Consider the following 23,887-nt stretch of genomic DNA (forward strand, 5'->3'; position numbering starts at 1 on the left):
TGCACCCACTGGGACTTTTTAAAGGCTCATGTTCTCACTTAGATCATCGATTTCTACTTACATTTCTTTCTGGGAAAAATGGGGATTACTTTGAAAACAGGAAGTATTTTCCCCAATAAGCAGCCCTGGATTAGTAAATCACTCCAACATGTTCTCAGGCAGAAGAAGCTGTCTTGTTATGAGGGAGAGAAGAAAAACACTGAGGCACAGAAACTTGTTGAAAGAGAGATAAAGCAGCTAAAATCAGGTGTAAAAGTAAAGCAGAGGATGAGCTGAATAAAGGACACTCAAGGCTGGCTTGGAAAGGAATGAAGTCCATGGTGGGGATGCAGAACAAGGAGCAAAGATGAATGTGATGCTGAATCAGCAGAAGACTTGGACTCATTTGATTCCAGCTTTGATATCATTGATTTCAATGAAGAGCTTTGTGATTGTAGCAAAGGGCTGGTAGCTCTGAGAGTCCCACTGATGAGGTGTTTGTGTGGAAATCTCTTAGTGGGATCAAAGAGAGAAAAAGCCCTGGTCCTGATGCTGTGGGAGGGAAATGATTGAAGTGTGCTGTGAGGAACTGACTGGGAGATTTTCACACATTTTCCAGTCCTCCTTGGAACAACAGGAAGTTCCCAGCATATGGAAACAAAGGTTAAGTGTCATATGGCACTCAGTGATGATGGTGCTGTGGCCCCACCACCTCCACCTCTTTGTAAAGGAACTAACTGCAATCTGAAGCTTCAAATGGAACTAAGACTTCCTCCACTAGGTGGCAGTGTCTGATGAGAAAGTGTTAGTGGAGCTGGCCTGGAGTCAGAAACAGGAAGATGCAGGATTTGGGCTGAAATGGGGAGAGGTTTTTAGCACTAGTGCCTTAAAGCAAGAAGGTTGTAGGTTGAAGCTTGTTGGCCTTTCTGTGGAGGTTGGATGTTCTCCCACAGTCCAATGAAATGCTGCTTAGGTTCATTGGTGCTTCTAAATTGGCTGTAGGTGTGGATGTGAGAGACTGCTTCTCTGTCTCTCTCTGTTGGCCCTGTGATGGACTGCTCACCTGTGCAGGTGGACCACGCCTCTTGCCCTATGACAGCTAGGGCACAGGCTCCAGCCCTGTGAGCCTAAGCTGAATAAACAGTTGGCAAAAATGATCCATAGATGGCCTGAAATCCCCCAGTTGGCAGTTTGGTAGATAGCTATGACATGTTAATCCCATCCAGCAGCTGTATTCTACCTGTAAGCTGATCCCTGCTGAGCTAAAGCACTTTTTCATATACAAATTACAACCTTTAATAGAAACCTATTGGTCAGCATCTTATTAGCCTGCTGTTAGCTTCATTCCACAGAAAACTGAGAGAAACTAACAGAGTTGATAAAGAATAAAGAGAAATGTGCTGATTTAAAGCCTTTGAAGTGCTTCAGATGATCTCTGTCCACTTCTGACCACTCATTCATTCATGTAAGCTTTCTAATGCAGCTTTGATCTTCACAGTCTGCTTTATGAAACTCATTCTAACCCTGAATGTCAGAGTGTTCCTCCTTCTCTTTCCCATCATTCATGCTGGCAGTGGAGGAGATTTGGATGTTGGACTGTGTCTTGGATGATGTGTGTATGTTTGTGTTGGACTGCTGTCTGTAAAGCAAACAGACATTTTGCTTTGGATTTCAGTGTCAGACAGACTTTAAGGTGGAATGAAGACTTGGAGAGTTTCACAGTGAATTATCCAGTGGAGGATTTTTCTTCTTCTTTGAAGGTTTGAAATGTGAACATTGTTCTGCTGCAGTCAATGGACTAAACCAGAGAAGAAGAAAACAGACTTTACCATGAAGATCCTCAGTGTGGATCAGTATAATATCAGCCTGATGTCTGCATTTTAGTGTCAGCACAACTTTCACATTATGTTCATCTCAGCAAAACTAAAACATGCTGAATGACCTCAGAGTTTCAAGTCCACATCCTGGACTCTCCAGGAAACCACACAGATGCTTCACTCCTGAATCCTGCAGCTTGTAGTTGTAGCTCAGGTCCAGCTCTCTCAGATGGGAGGGGTTAGACTTCAGTGCTGCTGCCAGATAATCACAGCTGATCTCTGACAAACCACAGCGCCACAATCTGTATAAAGAATGAAAGATGTAAGTTTATTAGACAAAGTGTGAGCTTGAAATCATTCAGTGTTTCATCATCTGTTCAGAGCTGAAGAAGGTTCAGAATGTAGAAGTTTAGAAAATGGAAACTCCAAACAGCTGAAGCCAACAGGAAGCAGCTTCAAACAAACACAACAAGAGAACAAACTCTGAATGTTTCACATTAAAGTCGTACATTTATCATAAAAACAGGAAAAAGACTTGAAAAAGTCGTGTTTTTCCTTCCAGGAACCACAGGCTTCACTTTTAAAGGTGAAGTGTGAAAGAAATGGACATATTTGAAGTCCAACACCTTTTTCCAGTCACATTATTAAAGCAGACAAACTACAAGCTCATTTTCATTCCAACAAGTCATCTTCTGACCTGGACTAACAACACTGGTCTCTATGTGCAGCTGGCTGTGAGACCAGTGCTCAGGGACCGTCTACAAAGTGCAACACTGAAAGAACATCACATACTAATTTGCTTCCATCATCCAACCTGAAGAGGAAACAGAGCCGCCTCCCCTTCAAAGTAAAAGCTGCTCCTTTTGGACACAGTATCAAAGAAAGTCTACAGTATAACATAGAAATGACAGAAACAAGTTTTGGTTGTTTTTAAATTGTGCAGAAATGAAACTACACTAAGCTGAATTATTTGACAGACATTTCATCCCATGTCAGTTTGGCCTCATCCTTGGCCGGATTTTCCAGCACACACTCTGACCATAGGTCCAGGGGCCACGCACAGCTGGGCTCCATCCAAGAGACAGGAAACAAACCAACACAATAATAAAAAGCACCATGTGATCTTCTCACATCTTCAAGACAAACATAGTAAAAACATGAGCATATTTGTTTCCTGATAAAATGATGTGACAGGTAGAACAGAGTAAAGTGGTGGTGTTACAGCCTTTCTCCCCTCTGCTGCCGAGGCTGTTAGTCTCTCCCAAACTCAGCTACAGGACTTCCAAATGAATGAAAGCAGCAGAAGTGGCTTTACAAATGAAAGAGGAAGAGGAGAAGAAGAGGAGAGGGAGGCCACCCTGACCATCAATCCAGCTGAAAACATCACACTTCCATTAAAGTTGGTGAGAAAATGTTGAGCAGGATGAGCTGCTGGCTAATCTGGAGGCTGTAGCAGCAGCTCACAGTCACAGTGGATTTCCACTCATGAAAAAGCTCTGGCTGCTTCATTTCTCATCTCATATCAGAGACTTTAATGCTTCACTGAAGCTGTACTGTGATGCTTCCATATTCCAGTGAGGCCTCCATAATGATTTCAGCTGTTCTGTACACACACTGTGTGCCCTGTATGGCTCAAAGTCTCTGCAGCCTGTTTTTATCTGCTATCATCAGATCTTCATCATCCTCATTCACTTCCCTCACACACTCTACAGCCTCATCAGCATTGACTTCATCTTCACTGACTGATGGAGCACAACATGAACCTGTGGAGGCTGAAACACTGTCCTGTCAAACATCTCCCCATCACCACTCCACTTCTGTCAGCATTTAAATGAACCCTGCTCAAGTCTGTCACTTCTGTTTGGAGCCAAAAGGAAAAACTGTTGTTCAGTCGTTTGGAAAGACACAACATTTCTGAAAGCACTCAAACTTCTTCACATTTGTCTTCAGAAACATCCTGAACATTTAGGAACTAAAGAAAGTTTCAAACATCAATCAAAGACCTGAAATATAGAAAAACAACAACAGCCGCAGTCATTGAACTCACCTCAGAGTCTCCAGTCGACAGTTTGGACTCTCCAGTCCAGGACACAGAAGCTTTACTCCTGAATCCTGCAGGTTGTTCCAACTTATGTCCAGCTCTGTCATATGGGAGGGGTTGGACTTCAGAGCTGAGGCCACAACTTCACAGTGAGACTCTGAGAGTCCACACCGAGTCAGTCTGTGATGATAGAAAATATAAAATGTGTTATTATAAAAGCAGAAAATCTGCATTATAAACACAGACTGAATGTATATGAAGACAAAACAGAGTGAGGTCATAATCTGATGAATCTGCTCTTCACATCTGTGCTTCAGCTCCTCTTACTGTGTTTGACACGACACAACGATTGAGTCTCTCTCAGACCTGCAGACTTTTAATGAGAATCTTTGTTTGGCTTTAATCTGCAGATGAAGGAGGAAGATGGTGTCACATTTAGGCTTCCATAATGTCCACAGTCTGTCACTGAGATCTGATCCAGAGTCAGAGTGAAGACACACATTTGGACTGTTTCCTGTTTTGAATCTGACTCCAGAACATTTTGAATGAGTTCAGCTCAGTGAAGAGTTCCAGCTGGAAAGATGATCTGTGTTTGCTACCTGCTGTCAGGTACGACTGTTCACGTCCACACGCAGGAAAAACCTGTTGACTGTTACCAAACGGAGCAGAAATCTCATCACTGGACAATAATGATGAATGAACTCAGATCTGATTTCAGGGGAACTAAACACAGAAATGATTGGCTAATTTTAGCTTTCTGAGCCATTATCTGCTGGTGTGTCGCTAGTTGGCAGAAAATGATTTGTATTCCTGTTCAGGGCTTCAGTGTTTATGAGTCCAGATCCAGGTGACAGCAAGTCAAAATGATGTTACCTGTCTGTGTCCAGCAGCAGCCTGTATTCACTTTGAATATTGTTATAACCTGACATGGATCAGTTTGTCTTTGATTGGTTTGTAAATGTCACTGTTTCCATTGGACCTGAGTGACGGTACAAAGACAGAGAGGGAGAGAAAGGAGAGAGAGGATGGAGACAGCAAAGAGAGAGCAAACACAAACAGGTTAGAGTGGACAGGTGACCAAGGTCAGCAACCAATCAGTGACCTTCTCTTTGACCCACGGTGACTGATGATGACTGCACATAACCAAGCAGTGTGTTACTCTGATATCAAATATGGATCCTGCTCTTATAATAATGATCATCAGATGATATTATTGTGTTATTTTGTAGCTGAATACGATGTTTGTGTGATTATCAGTGAAAGAAGCAGTGAGGAGGATGGAGAGAGAGAGAGGACAGAGGGTGAAGTTAGAAACACTAAAAGGATTTTTCATGGATTTCATGGATGATTTAAGTGATTTCCAGAAGGACACTTAAACATGTCAGTGGACGTCCTAAAGAACATATTCACTGATATGAAACGTGTCATTGAACAGGATTAATATCAGTGGAAACATGGTGGAAACAGCTGTGACTGCATGGATGTGACACACTTCAAATCTGTTCTCCACTCTTGGATTTGGGATCCATGGAGCTGCTGCTGAGTGTGTACAATAAAGGAATGGTGTGGAAGGTTGCAGCATACGGACACAAACACTTTGTGGTTACAATCTGATTTTATTTTCAAAATTAAACTGCTAACCTACACTGATCAATGATGTTAATGATCACAGCTGAACTCACCCAGCCTTTCTGCAGTTCCTCACAGCTGGAATCAGTCTCTGTCGTCCCCGCTCTGATGTGTTGTACTTCTGCAGGTCCAACTCATCCAGAACCTCCTCTGACATCTGCACCATGAAGGCCAGAGCTGAGCACTGGCTCTCAGAGAGTTTCTTCTTTGACTTCAGGAACTCTTGGATCTCCTGAAATAATGAGAGGTCGTTCATCTCCATCAGACAGTGGAAGATCAGACTGACAGATGCTTCTGTCAGGAGAGATTTGATCACTGTTCATCTCCTTCAGGTTGTTGATGACTCTCTGGATGGTTCCTGGACTGATCTCTGTCTGACCCAGCAGACCTACTAAGAGTCTCTGGTTGGACTCCAGACAGAGGCCATGAAGGAAGCGAACAAACAGGTCCAGGTGGCCATTTTTACTCTGGAGGGATTTCTCCATGACTTTAGTCAAAAAGACATCCAGTGATGTGAAGCTATTGGTGAAACAGTGGAACATGTAGACAGCAGCCAGAAACTCCTGAATGCTCAGATGAACAAAGCAGTAGACTGGTTTCTGGAAGATCACACACTCTCTTTTGAAGATCTCTGTACAAACTCCTGAGTACACCGAGGCCTCTGTCACATCCAGACCACACTGCTCCAGGTCTTCTTGGTAGAACATGATGTTTCCTTTCTCCAGATGTTCAAACGCCAGCCTCCCCAGCTTCAGAAGAACTTCCCTGTCAGCCTCCGTCAGCTCCTGTGGACTCGTCTCATGTCCCTCATGGTACTTGATCTTCTTCCTCTTTGTCTGAATCAGCAGGAAGTGTGAGTACATGTCAGTCAGGGTCTTGGGCAGCTCTCCTCTCTGCTCTGCAGTCAACATGTGCTCCAGAACTGTAGCAGTGATCCAGCAGAAGACTGGGATACTAGACATGATGTGGGGGCTCCTGGATGTCTTCATGTGGGAGATGATACTGCTGGACAGCTCTTCATCACTCACTCTCCTCCTGAAGTACTCCTCCTTCTGGGCGTCAGTGAAGCCTCGTACTTCTGTTAGCCTGTCAACACATGTAGGAGGGATCTGATTGGCTGCTGCAGGTCGGGAAGTTATCCAGACGAGAGCCGAGGGAAGCAGATTCCCCTGGATGAGGTTTGTCAGCAGCTGGCTGACTGATGACTTCTGTGTGACATCAGACAGCAGCTTCCTGTTGGTGAAATCCAATGAAAGTCTGCTTTCATCCAGGCCGTCAAAGATGAACAAAAGCTGAGAGACAGCCAGCTTCTCTGCTGTGACCTTCTGTAATGTTGGATGGAAAACATGGAGCAGCTCCAGAAGACTGTACTGCTCATCTCTGATCAGGTTCAGCTCCCTGAATGAAAGCAGAACCACCACACTGACATGTTGGTTCTCCAAGCCCTCTGCCCAGTCCAGAGTGAACTTCTGCACTGAGAAGGTTTTTCCAACACCAGCCACGCCGTTGGTCAGAACCACTGTGATGGGTCTCTGTTGGTCAGGTAAGGCTTTAAAGATGTCCTGGCACCTGATTGGAGTGTCGTGGAGGGCGTCCATCTTGGAAACTGTCTCCAGCTGCCTCACCTCATGTTGGGTATGAACCTCTTTACTCTGTCCCTCTGTGATGTAGAGCTCAGTGTAGATCCTGTTGAGGAGGGTTCTACTTCCTGTTTCATCACTTCCTTCAGTCACACGTTCACATCTCCTCCTCAGACTGATCTTATGTTCATCTAAAACCTCCTGCAGACCAACATCTGCTGAAAGAAAGAAAAACAATGAGACTAAAGAGAAAGAAAACTCTTCAATGTCTGAACAACACAAGAAGTCCAGTTTTCAGAAATGAGTCCATCAGCAGACAGATGTTCAGTCTTACTTTGTACACAGCTGCTCTGACTGGCTGTCTGCAGTCCAGCTCTGGTTCTGGATCTTTCTCCACACTGGGGACAGGAGGAGTCTCGTGATGAAGCAGACTGGTCCCAGTATGAGGAGGTGCACTGTCTGCAGAACCAGTGTCCACAGCTGCTAGAGACTCGATCCTTCAGGACGTCCTGACACAAAGCACAGCAGGACAGCTGCTCCTCCTCACAAACACCACTCCTCTTCCTCTTCCTCCCTCTGTGAACACATTTCTTTATCACTAAAAACATTTACTGTCAGTGAAAAACATCCAGATTTGACCAAACTGCAGTTCCTTACAGTTCCTTTGATTTCATCAACACTAATGAACTGCTCTTCCTGTCTGCCTGTCTCATTAAACACTGAGTGATGAATACAAACTCAATATGTCTGTGAAGGTTCTCAGTCATCCAGGTCATCGTAGTCAAAGGAGTTTGCAAAGAAAAGCGTCTGGACTTCTTTAAGTTACTTGAAGACATTTCACCTCTCATCCGAGAAGCTTCTTCAGTTCTAAGGTCAAATGGTGGAGAGTCCCAGATATAAACCTAGTGGGTTTATATCTGGTCCATTTCACTATAGATGCCCTCCAGATCAAGATCAGCCAGACCCTTCTACCTTCTCCAATCTTAGAAGAGGTTTACAAGTTTGTGGTCAAGGCTCAGCGGGCCCAACACTCTAAAGGAAAAGAAAGACAACGCAGGAAATTTCACACCTTGCTTTCAAAAACACACACTCCTCATTCTGAACCTACACAACCCAGAGAAGAAAACACACCTGTAGACAGTCAGGAGAAATGGGTTAAGAACTTTTCAGACAGGAATCTCACTGAACCTGAAAAGAGAGTATTAGCCAAAGGACTCAATTTTGCCATTTCTCCACAACAGTTGCCCATAGTGGACCTCATCACAGCCACAGAATCTGCCATACGGATCAATAAATTATCACAGACAGAAGCAGAGCAAATCAGGATGAAAGACTCAGCCACCCTCTCCAGTGCCAAAGTCCCTCCGTCCAACCTCACAATACAGGAAAAGAAGGCCGTCGCTTCCCTGAGCAAAGACCACAACATCACTGTTTTACCAGCTGATAAGGGAAGATGCACCGTGGTCCTAAACACTACAGATTACCATACAAAGATCACTACTCTCCTCAGTGACAACAATACCTACGAAGCCTTAAAGCGAGACCCCACAAGCAGCTACAAAAAGAAAGTTATAGCTTGCCTTCAAGACTTTGAAAAGGAAAAAATCATTGACCGCCTTACATATCACCGCCTTTACCCAGGGGATGCCATACCCTGCATTTACGGACTTCCTAAAATCCACAAGGAAGCCGTCCCACTCAGATCCATAGTCAGTAGCATAAACTCAGCCACTTATAACATTGCAAAACACCTTGCTACCATCCTTGCTCCTCTCATGGGGAACACCCCACACCACATCAAGAACTCCACCAACTTCACTGACAAGGTCCAGAAACTTACCCTGGATCCAGATGAAACCATGGTGTCCTTTGATGTAGTCTCTCTCTTCACTTGCATACCCACCACGGAGGCAGTGGAGACTGTCAGAAAATGACTACAAGAAGACAGCTCCTTGGAGGACAGGACCAACTTCACACCCGATCAGATCTGCACAATGTTAGAACCTCTGCCCCACCACTACATATTTCAAATACAACGAAGGCTTTTACAGACAAAAACATGGCTGTGCCATGGGCTCCCCCGTGTCACCTATTGTAGCCAACCTTTACATGGAGGAAGTGGAAAGGAAGGCTCTTGGCTCTTACAAAGGAAGAGTACCCAGCCACTGGTACAGATATGTAGACAACACCTGGGTCAAAATCAAGACACAAGAAGTGGAATCCTTCACTGCGCACATTAACGCTGTGGATAAAAACATCAAGTTCACCAGGGAAGACACAAAGGATGACTGTTTGCCTTTCCTGGACTGCGCCGTGCACATTGAAGAGAATGGCAACCTCAACATCGAAGTTTACCGGAAGCCCACACACACGGACCAGTACCTCCTGTTTGACTCCCATCACCCTCTGGAACACAAACTTGGAGTAATTAGGACCCTACACCACCGGGCAGAACATGTTCCCTCTAAGCCTGAAGGAAAAAAGAAGGAACACACACATGTAAAGGAAGCACTCAAAACGTGCGGCTATCCTAAATGGGCGTTCTTAAAGTCAGCAAAGAGGCACAGAAAAGAAGATCAGACACCAGCGAGGGAGGATAAGAAGGACAGACGCAACAACATTGTCATCCCCTATGTAGCCGGTGTATCAGAAAAACTCAGGAGGGTTTTCTCCAAGCATGACATCCCGGTGCATTTCAGACCCAGCAACACACTCAGACAAAAACTGGTTCACCCGAAAGACAAAACGCCAAAACACAGACTTAACAATGTGGTGTATGCTGTACAGTGCAGCGAGGAATGCCCAGACCTCTACATTGGAGAGACCAAACAGCCACTTCACAAGTGCATGGCACAACACAGAAGAGCCACCTCCACAGGACAAGACTCAGCTGTCTATCTGCATCTTAAGGATAAAGGACACTCTTTCGAGGATGCCAATGTTCACATTTTGGACAGAGAGGACAGATGGTTTGAAAGAGGAGTGAAAGAAGCCATCTATGTCCACTGTGAGCGACCATCTTTGAACAGAGGCAGTGGTTTACGACACCAACTCTCTGCCATCTATAATCCAGTTTTGAGATCCCTTCCCAGACGCCTTAACGCCCACTCACATCCTGGGCCATCTGACCTCAGGAATTCGCATGATAAGGTGGGGCCAGGTTTCACAATGAACTCACCCGAAACTCTGGCTGATTGGGTCCCACACCCAGTTTCACACCTTGGCTCAGGCGATTAGAGGATCATCAGGGGGTCCTTTTGTCCCTCTGTGGGGGGACACTCCCACTAGGTTTATATCTGGGACTCTCCACCATTTGACCTTAGAACTGAAGAAGCTTCTCGGATGAGAGGTGAAACGTCGTCAAGTAACTTAAAGAAGTCCAGACGCTTTTCTTTGCAAACTCCTTTGAAAACAAACTCAACACTTCCTGCAGACTTCCTGACTTCGCAATAAAAGCTTTCCACCAGAGAGAGACAGTTATGACTTTCACTGTTTTACAGCCGCTGTGTGCAGATTATCTGGGTCAGTTCACTCTGGAGCATCTTAGAAGTGTCCGTGTAGAGCCGTGGTCTGACACACAGAGATTTCTGATTTTCTCCATTTAAACAAACATGATGAAGATGAGCAGGTTTCTCTTCTAGTATAAAACTCTGTGTCTCTCTGGCTGGCTCATGATGGCTTTTCAGGTTTTGTTATGTTTTGCTCTCTCCTGCTAGCGTTTTGCCTGCCTGGGTGGAGCTTGTAATGGCCTCTCGCTCTTGGTCCACACAGTTATGATGATTACACCACCTATTGCTGATTCACCTGGGCTTACCGGTAACCATTTAATGCTGCGGCATGGAGCAGTTCGTTGCTGAGACATTGACCCTCCTGTGTTCATGATCTCAGCTCCTTGCTAAGAAATCTCTCTCTAAATTCGACAGCTGGGTTAACTTTGTGTATACTTTGAGTATATATTTCCCCGAACCTGGTTACAGACGCTTACCTGTGACTCCCGTGTGTGGCTGTGTGAGTGGAGAGCAGGACAAGAGTGACTGAACTCCCTTCCCTTTTTTCCCTGGAGCCCTGGACCCCCTCCCCAACTCACTGTACATATATAGAGCACTGTGGTTCACCCCTTTGGTAAATAAACTGTCACCTTTTTGTTTGTCAGAATTCAGTCTGTGCTTGAGTTCCTCTGTTAGCCATGACATTTTGTTGGTTTCTCTCTCTTCAGGTCCCTGTAAGTGTTTGATTGGCCTTTCTAAAACATTATATTTATTCTGCTTTGATTGTTTTGTGTGCTGAGGGACATTGTTGCATGATCCACTTTTTCTTATCACTCAAATATCCTGATACTTTCAGAAAGTTGGAGAGCTCTCCTGGCTTGCTTAGTCTTTGCTCTGTACTGCAGTACTTGCACTGGTTTCACTGGACAAGTCTGCATGTGAATCTACAACTGATCTGACATTGTGGCACAAACACAGTAAACAAACACTACGAGTATCTTGTTTCATGTGCAGTGGCTTTCTTCCCATTCTCTTACTGAACACTGTATGAAAAGCCTCTCACTGCCAGCATCCTTCCAGCCCCACGACAACAAGACCAACTCACATCTTCACAACACCAAGAATTTTTCCCCTTTTCTTTGGAGAAACTGAGAAGCCAATAGGATTGTAGCTCAAACTTGCCCACAGTCCTGCTTCATCACTGCTCACTCCTACCTGTGTTGGTGCTCAGTGGACAGTCATAGCCTGCTGCTAGCATGAATGCTAAATGTACTGAGTTCATCTGTATTCAAAGTGCATTCGGGGCTTTAGCTGACAGCTCTTTGTGCTAACAAACTAAACTCTCTTAGTTTAAGCCAACAGACTTTACCAAACACAAAGCCTGCTGCTGCCTCCATGGGTTAGCTTGTGTGACTGGTGTTTACACCAATGAAATCTAAATCACACCAATGTGTCCTCCAAGGTGTTTGGTGGGAGCACTGAGTGAAACATAAGAGCTCTGGTAAAATAACAAACAGGGCTGTGAGAGCAACTGAAGTGATAAAAATACTGTTTAAAGATAAAAAACACTTTGATGTTCTCTCGTCACCTAACAAAGTCCAAACCCTGTGAACTATTTTAGTTTTAATAATTGTGGATTCAGGTATCCTGAACCCATCTTTGGACATTTGTAATGAAATATTTTAAAACTCCATCAAAGACTCCTGATGTGGCTGTTTGGAGAAGGAAAAGAGGGACAAAGTGGAGCGTCGAGCTGCGGCTTCATTCACTGCAAACCTACAGTTATGTTTCCTTATTTCTGCTGTTTGCATGTTCACAGCTGAAATAAAGCTGCTTCTTTGACTTCATCCTGTTGTGTTTGGGTCCAATCCTGCCTGCCACACAGCGCTACAGGACAAAGTCTAATATTTTTATCTTTTTAATGAATCTTTGGTCATATTTATCCAGGAAAACACAAACATGTAAAGGAGTCATAACAGTTCTCTGACCTCATTGGTCCAGGTTCACCACTGAAGTTTGGAGGTTCATGTTTGGACCGGTCACTCCTCACAGACGGACAGCTGGATCCTGCAGACTGTGACCTCTGACCTCTGCAGACACAAACATGTTTTATTCAATGATCAATTCTCTGATAAAGTGATTGAAGCAGCTGTGACCACACAGACTGCAGATAATGCAGCTGTTTCCTGTCAGTAACAGTCCTCTTAGATTAGAGTTCAGCTTTTTACAGGAAAACAAATGTCCCTGAATGCAACAGTGAGACACAGTCTGCCTGTGTGGCTGTGATAGCTGCCGTTAGGAGCGCTCATGTGTTTGCAGTTAGACGAGGAGATGTTACCATCATGGACATGTTAACAAATCCTGCAGCATCACGTGGCACAAACACTTTGTGTTCCTGTCATCTGCAAGCAACAGGAAGTTCATTAATAAAGGCGGGATGGAGACGTGACTGTGATGGTTCTCCTTCATCCAGCTGTTACACACATCTGGGCTCACACGACGAGCCTTTGTCTAATACAGCAGCTGCTCTCTGAACACTTTTCTGAAGAGGAGCTGCACAAACCTTTGTTTGCTTTCTAGAGCAGCGTATCAAAGTCAAACTACCCACTGCTAGCAGCTGTTTCTATCATAGTTTAGGATCCAGATGTGTGAGGTCTAAATTTACACCTCTGACTAAAATACATAGTTAAAAACAGCCAATTGAGTCCAAATGTGTCTTAAAACCAGATAAACTGACAGTTACAGTTGAGCCTGTGTGTCCTTGGAGACACTGCTCTGCTACAGAGATGCATTTTAGAAACCAGGAAACATCAAAATCATTTAAATCAGAGAGTTCATGTTACTAACAGCTCACCTCTCTGCAGCAGAGTCTTTAAACTCAATGAGGAAATCTTTAGACCAGTCACTCTTACAGGACACAGAGCTGGGTGGAGGTCCAGGCTGGTTCCTGTGAATAATGATGGAGCAGTGATGTGAGTGCTGAGCTGTGACATGGAGAAGAGTCATGGACAGTTAGAGATGGTCATCTCACCTCTGAGCTTTGGTCTGGCTCTCATGTTCCCCACACAGAGTGCTTTTAGAGGGAGGGACTCCCTCCTCTCTGTCCTCACACTGATCCATGCTGCTCAATTCACATCAGCTCACACACACTTTCTACCTTCACCTGCAGAGGAAACACAAATCAGCCCAGCAGACACACTGACTGATCCACTCAGCACCCACTGATTAATTCAGACACGTTTTAATCCCCAATAGTTGATTCTGTTCATCTGGATGTTTTCAGTGGGAGAAACGTTTCATGACTCTTCCAGGTGACTCCTTCAGTCTCAGCTGACTGCAGGTTTCCAACCTTATAAACAGGACATTTGCACAATGGCTGGGAGGTCATGGCCATTGATCAACAACCACTGATCAATGGACATGAGTCCCATTCACAAAGAGTTGGGGAATGTCTGCAATCACAGCATTACCTAACCCTTACCTGGATGATTGAGCATCAAGACACTGTTTAATATTTTACTATTTTCTGAAGCATTTTACCAACTTTGTTCAAATTGGTCTGCTGTCATTTCATTTTTGACAAAAAGAGATTTTGAGTTTGACTGTTGACGTTTCCATGTGGGACTGTTGCTGCAACACCAGGATGTTACTACAGAATACACTTTATATTGTGTGCACTTGGATGTTAGTCCAGTGGTCCTAAACTGACACACCTGCACCTGGATTCATTCTGACCAGATTTTAGCCCAACAGTGTTTCATACTTAATACATCAGACACAAACTCTGCAGCTGTCATTGTGTGCAGTGTGTGTGTAGCGGGACACCGTGTCCTGTGAGTGCTCTGGAGTTCCCTGTGTTACGCACGTAATCCTGTGACACAAAAATCATAAAACTCGGACAACCACAGACTGTTTTCCTTTCTAGTGATGAAGGAAAACGCTGGGCTGGCATAAAAAGGGGCATTTATTAGTGATGGGTCGTTCGCGAACGAAATGGCTCTTAGAGCCGACTCTTTGAAGTGAACAACGCGAGCCGGATTCTTATTGGGAGCCGTGAGGTTTTTTTTTTTTTTTCTTTCTCTCACCCTCTCTCTCGCCCTTTTTTCCGCTAAACTCCGCACGCGCGGCCTGTACCTTGCGCTGGGCAGAGGGGGGAGGGGCGTTAGTTACACTTGCAGTAGCACAGGAACAGAGCCAGAGAGAAAGAGAGCGAGGGACAACAACATCACATTAGAAAGGTATAGTAATCATCCGCTATTTTCAGTTGCAGATGATAAAGGATTCAGAAATCATGCAGGCCCATATGACAGAGAATGTGCATCTTCTTTTTGTTTTAATATTTTAATTTATATTTAATTGTGTTGTGGTTTGCAGTGTTTTGTGTTGTTTCACGTTAAATTTGTTTAAAAGGAAAAAGCTGAAAATTTAAATAGTTAAAAGTTTAAAATGTAAATAGTTGTTCTTTGTATTATATGATTTATTTATTACATTTTATGTGGAGTGAATAAATAAAGTATATTTATGGTGGCCCTTAGAGACAAAGCACGTACAAACTCCATAACACATAAAAACTCAGAAGCACGTACAAACTCAGAATCACGTACAAAAGACAACAGAAGTGCTCCAGGATGCTAGGGCGCAGTGTTGAGCTTTTGTTACCTAGTGTCTACACAAGCCAGGAAGTATCAACAACCGGATTTGGTGTGTGGTAGTAACAGATAAATGATTTTTTTTTTTAATTATTTGAATAAATATGAGTGCTTGTCTATAAATACACAAACAATACGCACATGCTTTCAATTGTGTAATTTAAGTGATCTGGGTAGCTCTGTTTTGGAAGTTCAGTTAACGCTAGAAATGTGTTTTGGAGTTTGTATATGCTTTAGAGTTTGTACATGCTTTGTCTCTAGGGGCCATATATAAACATATATAAATAAAACCACTTTTTTTAACATTAGTAATTCATTTTCTACATAATTTTATATTATTGTTAATGATTAAATAATTAAAGCAACAAAACAACCTGAAGAGCCGGTTCGGAGCCGAAAGAGCCGGCTCTTTTTAGTGAGCCGAGCGAAAGAGCCGGATCTCTAAAAAGAGCCGGAAATCCCATCACTAGCATTTATTCCATTCAAGGACCCGAAGCTTCATAAAGCACCCCTCCAATAGCCAAACCCACCTGTTCTCTGATTGGATTGTTAAATTTGTGATTGACATGACATTGGCCAATCAGATGAAAGGAAGAAAAATAGGGACGTACTTGTAACTTGAAACTTGAGTGCAGAGTTTCACACGTATTTCTTGGCAAAGTACAAATCCTGATTTACAAGTACAAAATATTTATGACCACAATTTGAGCCCAAACATCCACAGACTGATGGAGGCAGGAGAAGCTGCCTACAGTCATCAGTCAGTGGATCCACAGTAACATCGACTCTGAGTTCAGCTGCTGATCATCAACTAACTGTTTCTGTCTCATTCCCAGACTCTGATCTCACATAAAACGAAGCAGATTTATGCTGAAACTAAGCTGCACACAGCTGATGTTAGCCAGGAAAACAGTACAGACTGCTAACGTTACCTTAACATGGAGACGATCAACTGCGCCACAACATTCACGAAAGCGAAAGTAAAAGCGACGGAAGGAAACGATCAGAGAGGCGTTTGAGGGACGTTCAGAGTCAGGAACCTCAGAAACGGATCAGGCTGGAGTTTAATTCTGTTTTCATCTTTAGAAACATCTGGAAATAGTTATTGAAATGCTGCGTAATAAAGAAAAATAGTGTAGATTAGTTTGAGTTGTGTTTAGCTGAGCTGTGTCTTTAATCAAAGCTAAACTGAAGAGTTCATTTTGTGGAGGAGCAGCAAGACTTTCAGTGTTACTCTCAGGAGAAAGCCTCCCAAATGTCTGTTGTCTTAATAGTGGAATTATCTGGAAAATGAACCAGTTCTTATAAGCTGCTTTTCTATATGAGCAGTCAAAGCATTTTATACAGCGTGCTTCATTCACACAAGCACTTCTTTTTCTAACAATGACACTATGATGGATGCATCGGAGAGCAAGTCGGGGTTCCATGTCTTGCCCAAGGATACCGTGGCGTGCAGACTGGAGCAGCCAGGGATCAAACCTCCAACCTTCCAGTTAGTAATTCTACCTGCTGAGCTACAGTCTGTACTTCCTGAACAACACACCCTCCTTTTGTTTCTTTATTTCCAGTAGCAACCAGGACCATAATGAACCCTGACTGCAAAAGACACTCAGGATCCACCTGCCCAGTAAGTCACCCACTAACTGTAACTATCAGAGCCCTGACCTTCTGCAGAGACGAGTCACACTGAACACAGCAAGTGTCCCTGCTCTCAGATACAAAACCTGCCTTTAAAAGTTCAGAGTAATGAAATCAGCAGTTCTGATTCTAGAATTTGTAGTCTCACACACTTTTGTTGTTTTGATTTACATACGTTGATATTCTGCTGTAAACAACTAATGAGAACATTTTATAAACCTTTGAGTGTCCATCAGGATCCTGTAGAAACAGCTTCCATCTCAAATACTAAACATCATTATTTACATTCTGTTTATTTATTTTTTTAAAGTCACTCTAGCACAGATTTCTTTAGCCAAACATCTTTCTGTGTCTTCCATACAAACGTTAAACATGCAAACACTCAACACAGCAACACTGAAAGCATTTGAGTGTAACTTTCATTCAAATCAAACTTTATACACAATTACAATAATGGAAAAAAAGACAATCTAAATAGTAATACACAACAACCACTGCAGAAATAAATAAAAGAAAACCAAACACAATCCAGACATGAATACACAAATATATTTAAATCTATGTATTTATACATTTTAATATTATGTAAAAGAATACAAATACAAAACCTATCAAACTACCAATATATAAAAAGAAGATCAGAATCAGAATCAGAGAGACTTTATTTTTCCCCAAGGGCCAATTAACATACAACAGAGCAGCATGACGTTGAAGATAAGCACAATAAGAGTGAGATAATAAATACACAGTATATACAGTTTTAAAATTACACAGTTTTAAAATTAAAGTGACTGAAGGTGAATAAATAACTGTAAGTGACTAAAAGTGAGTAAAGTGTTGGTAGTATAAGAGTGTAGTTTATGTTTCTGGTGTGGGCAATGTTCTTATCAGCTGGAGTTAAAAAGCAGAGTGGCTTTGGGGACAGAGGTGGCGCTCCTCCTCCTCTCAGTCCTGCAGGAAATGCAGCGGAGGCGTTGCACAGAGGTGAGCCATTGAAATGCGGGGTGAAGAATGTGAGAGGGGTCGTTGATGATTTTGGCTGCCTGTCTAAGAGCCTGTTGGCTGAAAACCTGTGCAAGAGTTCTGACAGGCAGGCCAATGATTTTAGAGCACACTGATGCTGCAGTCTGTTCCTGTATGAAGGCTGAGGGACCAGCAGGTGATGGAGAAGGTCATGATGCTTTCCAGGAAGGCGTAGGAAAAAGTCATCATGATGGGTGTGCTGACTCCAATTTTAAAAAAAACATTTTAATGTGAAAATTTAAAAAATAAATCTTGATCTGTGTAGTATGTTAACACTATTGGAAGTAAAAATAATTTGAACTCCAATTTCGAAAACACAACTTACTTTTTTCTTCTTTTTTTGTAAAGCTCTGACTTGTATTATGAGCATGAGTCTGTGGCCTGGGAGAGAGTCCTGTCTGCAAAATATAGTATATAATGACCAGTGCTGGGCAATTAATTATATAGTTACTTCTTCAAAAAAGTAACTCAGTTTGGCAAACAACAAAGTTTTTTGCAGCTATTTTTTTTAAAATGCAGCCAAGGTGTTTTTAAATAAACATTTCAAACTATTTACAGAACAATCAGCTGTTCTGCATCAGAGTTGATGCCACACAAATTATTTGTGCCACTCCAAAAAACAATTTCTGTCCACTATGAGATGAAGGAGAACAACAGCCTGATACCTGCAGGCCTGACAACAGGAGATGTATCACTGCTGTAACACCTGTAACATTCAGCAGTCGCCTCATTGTTCTGACACACACAACAAAACTACACTACACACTAACTACACAAGATTTGCGCTAAACGTCTCAAATCTCTCACATCTCAAGACACCGCCGTCACTCCTAAAACTTCCCCCCGTATCTTAACAACAAGATGCCATGTTGCTATATCATTTTTTGATTGGTCGACATGGTACTTTTTGGACGAATAGGAAAGGGAGAGGGGGTGGAGTTTGTTTTTGCTCACAGGCGGAGAGCCTATTTTCTTATAAAATGCCGTTTACCGTTTCTTTCCGCAGTAAATATAAACAACAACAGTATTAAGGAAGAAAACCAAACACTGCATATATTTTATCACAACTCTGGTTTTACGTGGCCGATCAACACAATTTAAAAACTGGTATAAAGTCCACACTTTTTCCGTCAGTTGTTCCGTCTGTCCTGCTCACATCTCCAATGGTTGTACACGTTGTCATTAACGTGGCTTCACTCCACATCAGCCGCTTTGCTCGCTAAAACACCGGTGTCGGCACATAAGGACGCTGTGATAGCCTGTCAATGACGTTGATTAGCTGCGTATATACGAATGTAAATCTCATCATTGGCTGGACTATGGGATAAGGTGGCATCGTTCTAATCCCATACGGGAGCAGCCAGTCACTGACTGACTAACACTGCAAAACAGAATTGTTAAAGTATTAATTTTAATTTCAATTCAGGTTAGATTTTTTTTATGCGCAACACAGATTTTCTGTGCGCAGAGACCGTGCCAGCAGTGCGCAATTGCGCACGTGCGCAGCTTAGAGGGAACATTGATGCTGAGCCTCCTGGCTTTGGGCTGGAACAAAAGGAAAGTGGAACAACTGGGCCGCACTTTGAGCCAGAGATATCTAAAGGTCATTTTTTCAACACCCATTTTAATGTGTGTGGTAATGGGGGAAAAACACCAGTACTCTAAAAATGTCAATATGAATGACATTTATTAATGTATTCTTAGATCATAAGGATCCTTAGAGAACAAGTGGAGAGCCTGAATGCGACAAGAAATGAGCTGGGTGTGGATGACGACACACTGCAGCAATGGGTGGCCGATGTGCAGAAATGGGCTGAAGGTGAGTCTCAATATAATGCACTCGTGTATAACAACAGGACCCACCATGGCCTCATTAAAGAACTTAGAATTAAGATCTTTCTGACAGTGTCAACAAACAATGAAAAATAAGCCTTGTAAAAGCACAATTGATGGCAGAGTTGTTGCGTTTGATCAAATTGGATTGGACCTGGGTTGAAGTGATGTCGTACTAGTTGGTTTTATAAACCTGAACACCAACATACTTGTTATCTCATGATAATGCAGCACATGAAGGCTCCAGATGTCTTATAATGAATATCATCAAGTCAGTGATTACAGAGTCCACTGTAGTTTGGTGACTGTTACTCATCCTGTATTCTGATTAATATTCCTCTCACTTAGAAACGGATCAAACTGATGGCAGCCTTGGAGCGTTGCAGGCACGAATAGAGGAGCTTGTCGTCATCATCAGAGTGCGAACACAAAGTCTTTACAGACAAAATGGTGTCACAGTTTCTTTGAAATGGACCGTTTGATGCTCAGTTCGTACAGCTTGTACAGCTACTTTGTAAACAGAACAAAATCAGATCCAGGTTTGTTTAAGCTGGATGTGATTTGTTCTAGCAAACAAATTGATGAGTGTAGATTAAAATGTAAATATATGCATTATGTGAAGGTGTGAATTTTTATTATTATTTACAGATAGCAACAAGAGGCGACACAGAATTCGCAAGGTCATCTTAGATGAGAAGAAACGCTTGGCGGCTGCTGTTGACGACTACAACAAGCTCGCTGAACCAACAAAGCAAATCGTATCCAGTGATGCCCTCATGCAGACCGACGTTTGGCCCTGGCAGAGCACAAGTGAACGTGAGCTCTTGATTTCTAAATATCCTTTTTAAACAAACTCCCAGTATCTGAGCAGCAGTTGAGTGTTTTGTTCTTGAATCATAATATGCTACTATGTTTTCCCATCTGATGTTGTTAAACTGTAGCTGCTGCTGACCTCCGGACAAAGAGAAAGGTCTTTGAGAAGGTGATGGCTGTGAGGCACCTGAGAGAGGAGGAGATGATCCTTTGCAGGGAGATGCAGCATCACTGGACAGTGTTGCAAATGTGATCTGTGGTGTTGGGGACAATCTCCTCAGACTGTAAGCACATCTTTTATTTATTTATACATTTGGTGATGAATTGATTGAAAATAATAGCAGATGCTAAAGTCTTACTGGATCTTTTACCTATATTTGGGTTGCTAGCTAACACTGCCTTCTCCCTTAAAAAAAAGTTTAATTACATGATCCTAATTCCTTGTGTTTATCAGGTGAGGTTTTTTTTGTTTGTTTGTTTGTTTTACTTATATTTAATAGTTTTGTTGTTTTTACAGCCTCTCTTGTTGGCATGTAAGAGGATGCACAGAAAGGACTCCATAGCCTGGTTTAAAAAAACAAAGTGAACTGAAAACTGAAATGCTCAAAGTAAAGGACGTGTACAAGAGAATCCTCAGCCACCAACCACTCCTGGAAATGGTCTCGGAACACCAAGATTGACAACTTTGCTACTGGCGCCCTGTGCTCTTCACAGATGAAAGCAAGTTCACACTAAGTACTTGTGACAGAGTCTGGAGACATATTGGAGAACCTTCAGCTGCCTGAAACATCCTCCAGCATAATGGTTGGGCAGTGGGTCACTAATGGTGTGGGGTGGCATTTCTTTGGGGGACCGCACAGCCCTCCATGTGCTCGGCAGAGGTAGCCTGACTGCCATTAGGTGCTGAAATTAGATCCTCAGACCCCTTGAGAGACTATATGCTGGTGCGGGTGGCTCCGGGTTCCTCCTAATGCAAGACAACGCTAGACCTCATGTGGCTGGAGTGTGTCAACAGTTCCTGCAAGACGAAGGCATTGATGCTGTGGACTGGCCCGCCCATTCCCCAGACCTGAATCCATTTGAGGACATCTGGGACATCATGTCTCACTCCATCCACCAACTGCACCACAGACTGTCCAGGAGTTGGCAGATGCTTTAGTCCTGGAGTCTGGGAGGAGATCCATCAGGAGACCATCTGCCACTTCATCAGGAGCATGCCCAGGTGTTGTAGTGAGGTCATACAGGCATGTGGAGGCCACACAGACTACAGAGCCTCATTTTGACGTGTTTTAAGGACATTACATCAAACCAGATGAATGATTCTGTATTGCACTGATCAAGGAACCAACCCAATAGGAGCTAAAGGCATCCTCTTCACATTACTTAACATAGTAAGTTTATACTATGTTTAATGTTCATTTTCTGCATCAGTTTAGAACATAACATGTTAGCGCTCCCTGGTTCTTTTTGGAGACAGATCCTGAGACAGCAGGCAGCTTTGGAGAACTCATGCCAGCTGTGGTAATTAAGGAATACTTTGATTTAATATTGATTTCATGACAAGTATCCTCAGGCACATATTCCTGGATATATACAATAACACGAGTAAACTCCCATTTTAGAATCATTGCCTTCTTTGATCTGACTTACTGCCTCAGACTTTGGACCTGTGCACCCAAAACTACAGAAAATCCATGACACTGGGTAAGAGGCCTTGATCATGTTATAAGTGAGATAGTTTGGTGTAACAGTGGTTGAACATGCCAAATCAATGCACAACATACTGCCATTCCCCAGCTGTAACCTGCATATGCATCAAACCAAAACCCAGTACCATAGCCACATGATAGACATACAGATGAGGTTAAAGGGCTGTGTCATGTTGCCAGATAGCTTCATCCCAAAAAAGATCAACATTCTTCAAAAACAAAAGTTTGTGAATATTTGCTGTATTGCCAGGCCTAAACCAACCTGTTAAACTTATCAAATTATTGTCATCGATATGAACCTATTGATTGAAACAGAATAATCCATTCAAGCCTCCATCATCATCTAAGATCACTGTTAGTATTCAGATTATTTTATCTCTATTTTCCTCTAGAATGTTTTGAAAATCAGTATTTGATCAACAGACTTTTTAAAAGTGTATTTTGATCCTATTGTTCACGCGTGTAATTGCATTTTTATAGAAATTTTGACAGGAAAACCCTTAATCAAATTGTATCTTTGGTATCTAATAATAATATTAACAATAAAAATAATGTTACATATGCAATATGCACACAATAATGATGTGCAAACAAACAAGAAAAGGAGAAAAAAAAATACAATTAAAAAAGAAATAATACCCTGTATATAAAAACCACATATGACCACGACTCCAAATGTGCAATTGTCACTGCATCTAAACATCTAAACAAACAACCAGGGATTCTCCACCAGTCGCTCTCAGAACTGAAGAAACTTCTTGGATAAAATGTCTTCAAGAAATTTAAAGCAGTTCAGACACTTTTCTTTCCCAGCTCCTCAGACTGTCCACCCTGTTAGCTTGGTTAAGCAGCCATGAAGAGTAGAAGGCCAAGTATGAGTTTCAAACAGTAAACACATTTATTTTTAAACCCTGCAAATAAACAACATTAACATCAAAAGTTTTACATTTCCTGAATTTATCCCACAATCTGAATATAACACCCACTTCCCTACATTTGATCCGCTGTGTTAAATATGATTAAGAACACAATGCAATCATTTGCAAATCCTATAAACCAGTATTTTAAACAAAGTGAGAAAATGAAACATTTAAAGAAAAATATTAGCCCATTTTGAATTTGATGGCAGCATCCTCTCTCCAAAAACTAAAGGCTTTGCGATGTTTAGTGCTGGACCATGTTGGTTAATGTGTAAACTTCTGAAACGTTCAACAGTTTCCATTTTGATTAACCTGACCAACATAGAACATAGAACACCTTTGAAGTGGACCTTGCACCCTGTCGATAACTTCAAACACGTCGAGGTCTTCAGAGGCTGAACTTTTACCCAGCATCACAAGGAGCGCCATCAACACTTGTTACGGTTATTAGAAGGAACCCAGCCTTTAGACATCCCCACAATGACATCGTGACCAAGGGTCTGTTGCATGATTTTTAACATGGCTACAATGTGTCGTCTGCTGAGTCATCGTTTAATACAACAACGTACTGAAAGAGAGCATTCAGCATCTGACTGAACTGGACTAACCTTCCCTTTCAAAAGTGAAAACTGCAACATAAAACTGGAATACAACCAACTTCTAATGAAATGTAACATTTTATAACATGAACACAGATTCCAGGTGAGCTGTGTCTTCCAGGACTGGATTTACCAGAACAGGTATGAGGATGGTGCCTGACGGGCATGT

General features: G+C 42.6%; 1 protein-coding gene across 1 annotated transcript in view; it reads right to left on the reverse strand.

The window, feature by feature from the left end:
• Window positions 1-1,902: 1,902 nt before the first annotated feature.
• LOC148105900 (protein NLRC3-like) overlaps window positions 1,903-23,887 on the reverse strand; it is a 58,537-nt gene continuing 36,552 nt past the window's right edge. The window contains exons 2-3 of the mRNA XM_087839001.1: window positions 3,844-4,017; window positions 1,903-2,098 (exon numbers count right to left, since the gene is read on the reverse strand). Of these exons, the coding sequence (XP_087695127.1) occupies window positions 1,903-2,098; window positions 3,844-4,017 (370 nt within the window). The remainder of the gene's footprint in view (window positions 2,099-3,843; window positions 4,018-23,887) is intronic.

The sequence above is a fragment of the Neolamprologus brichardi genome, chromosome 3, assembly GCF_056152115.1.
Source record: "Neolamprologus brichardi isolate AB-2024 chromosome 3, ASM5615211v1, whole genome shotgun sequence".
NCBI lineage: Eukaryota > Metazoa > Chordata > Actinopteri > Cichliformes > Cichlidae > Neolamprologus > Neolamprologus brichardi.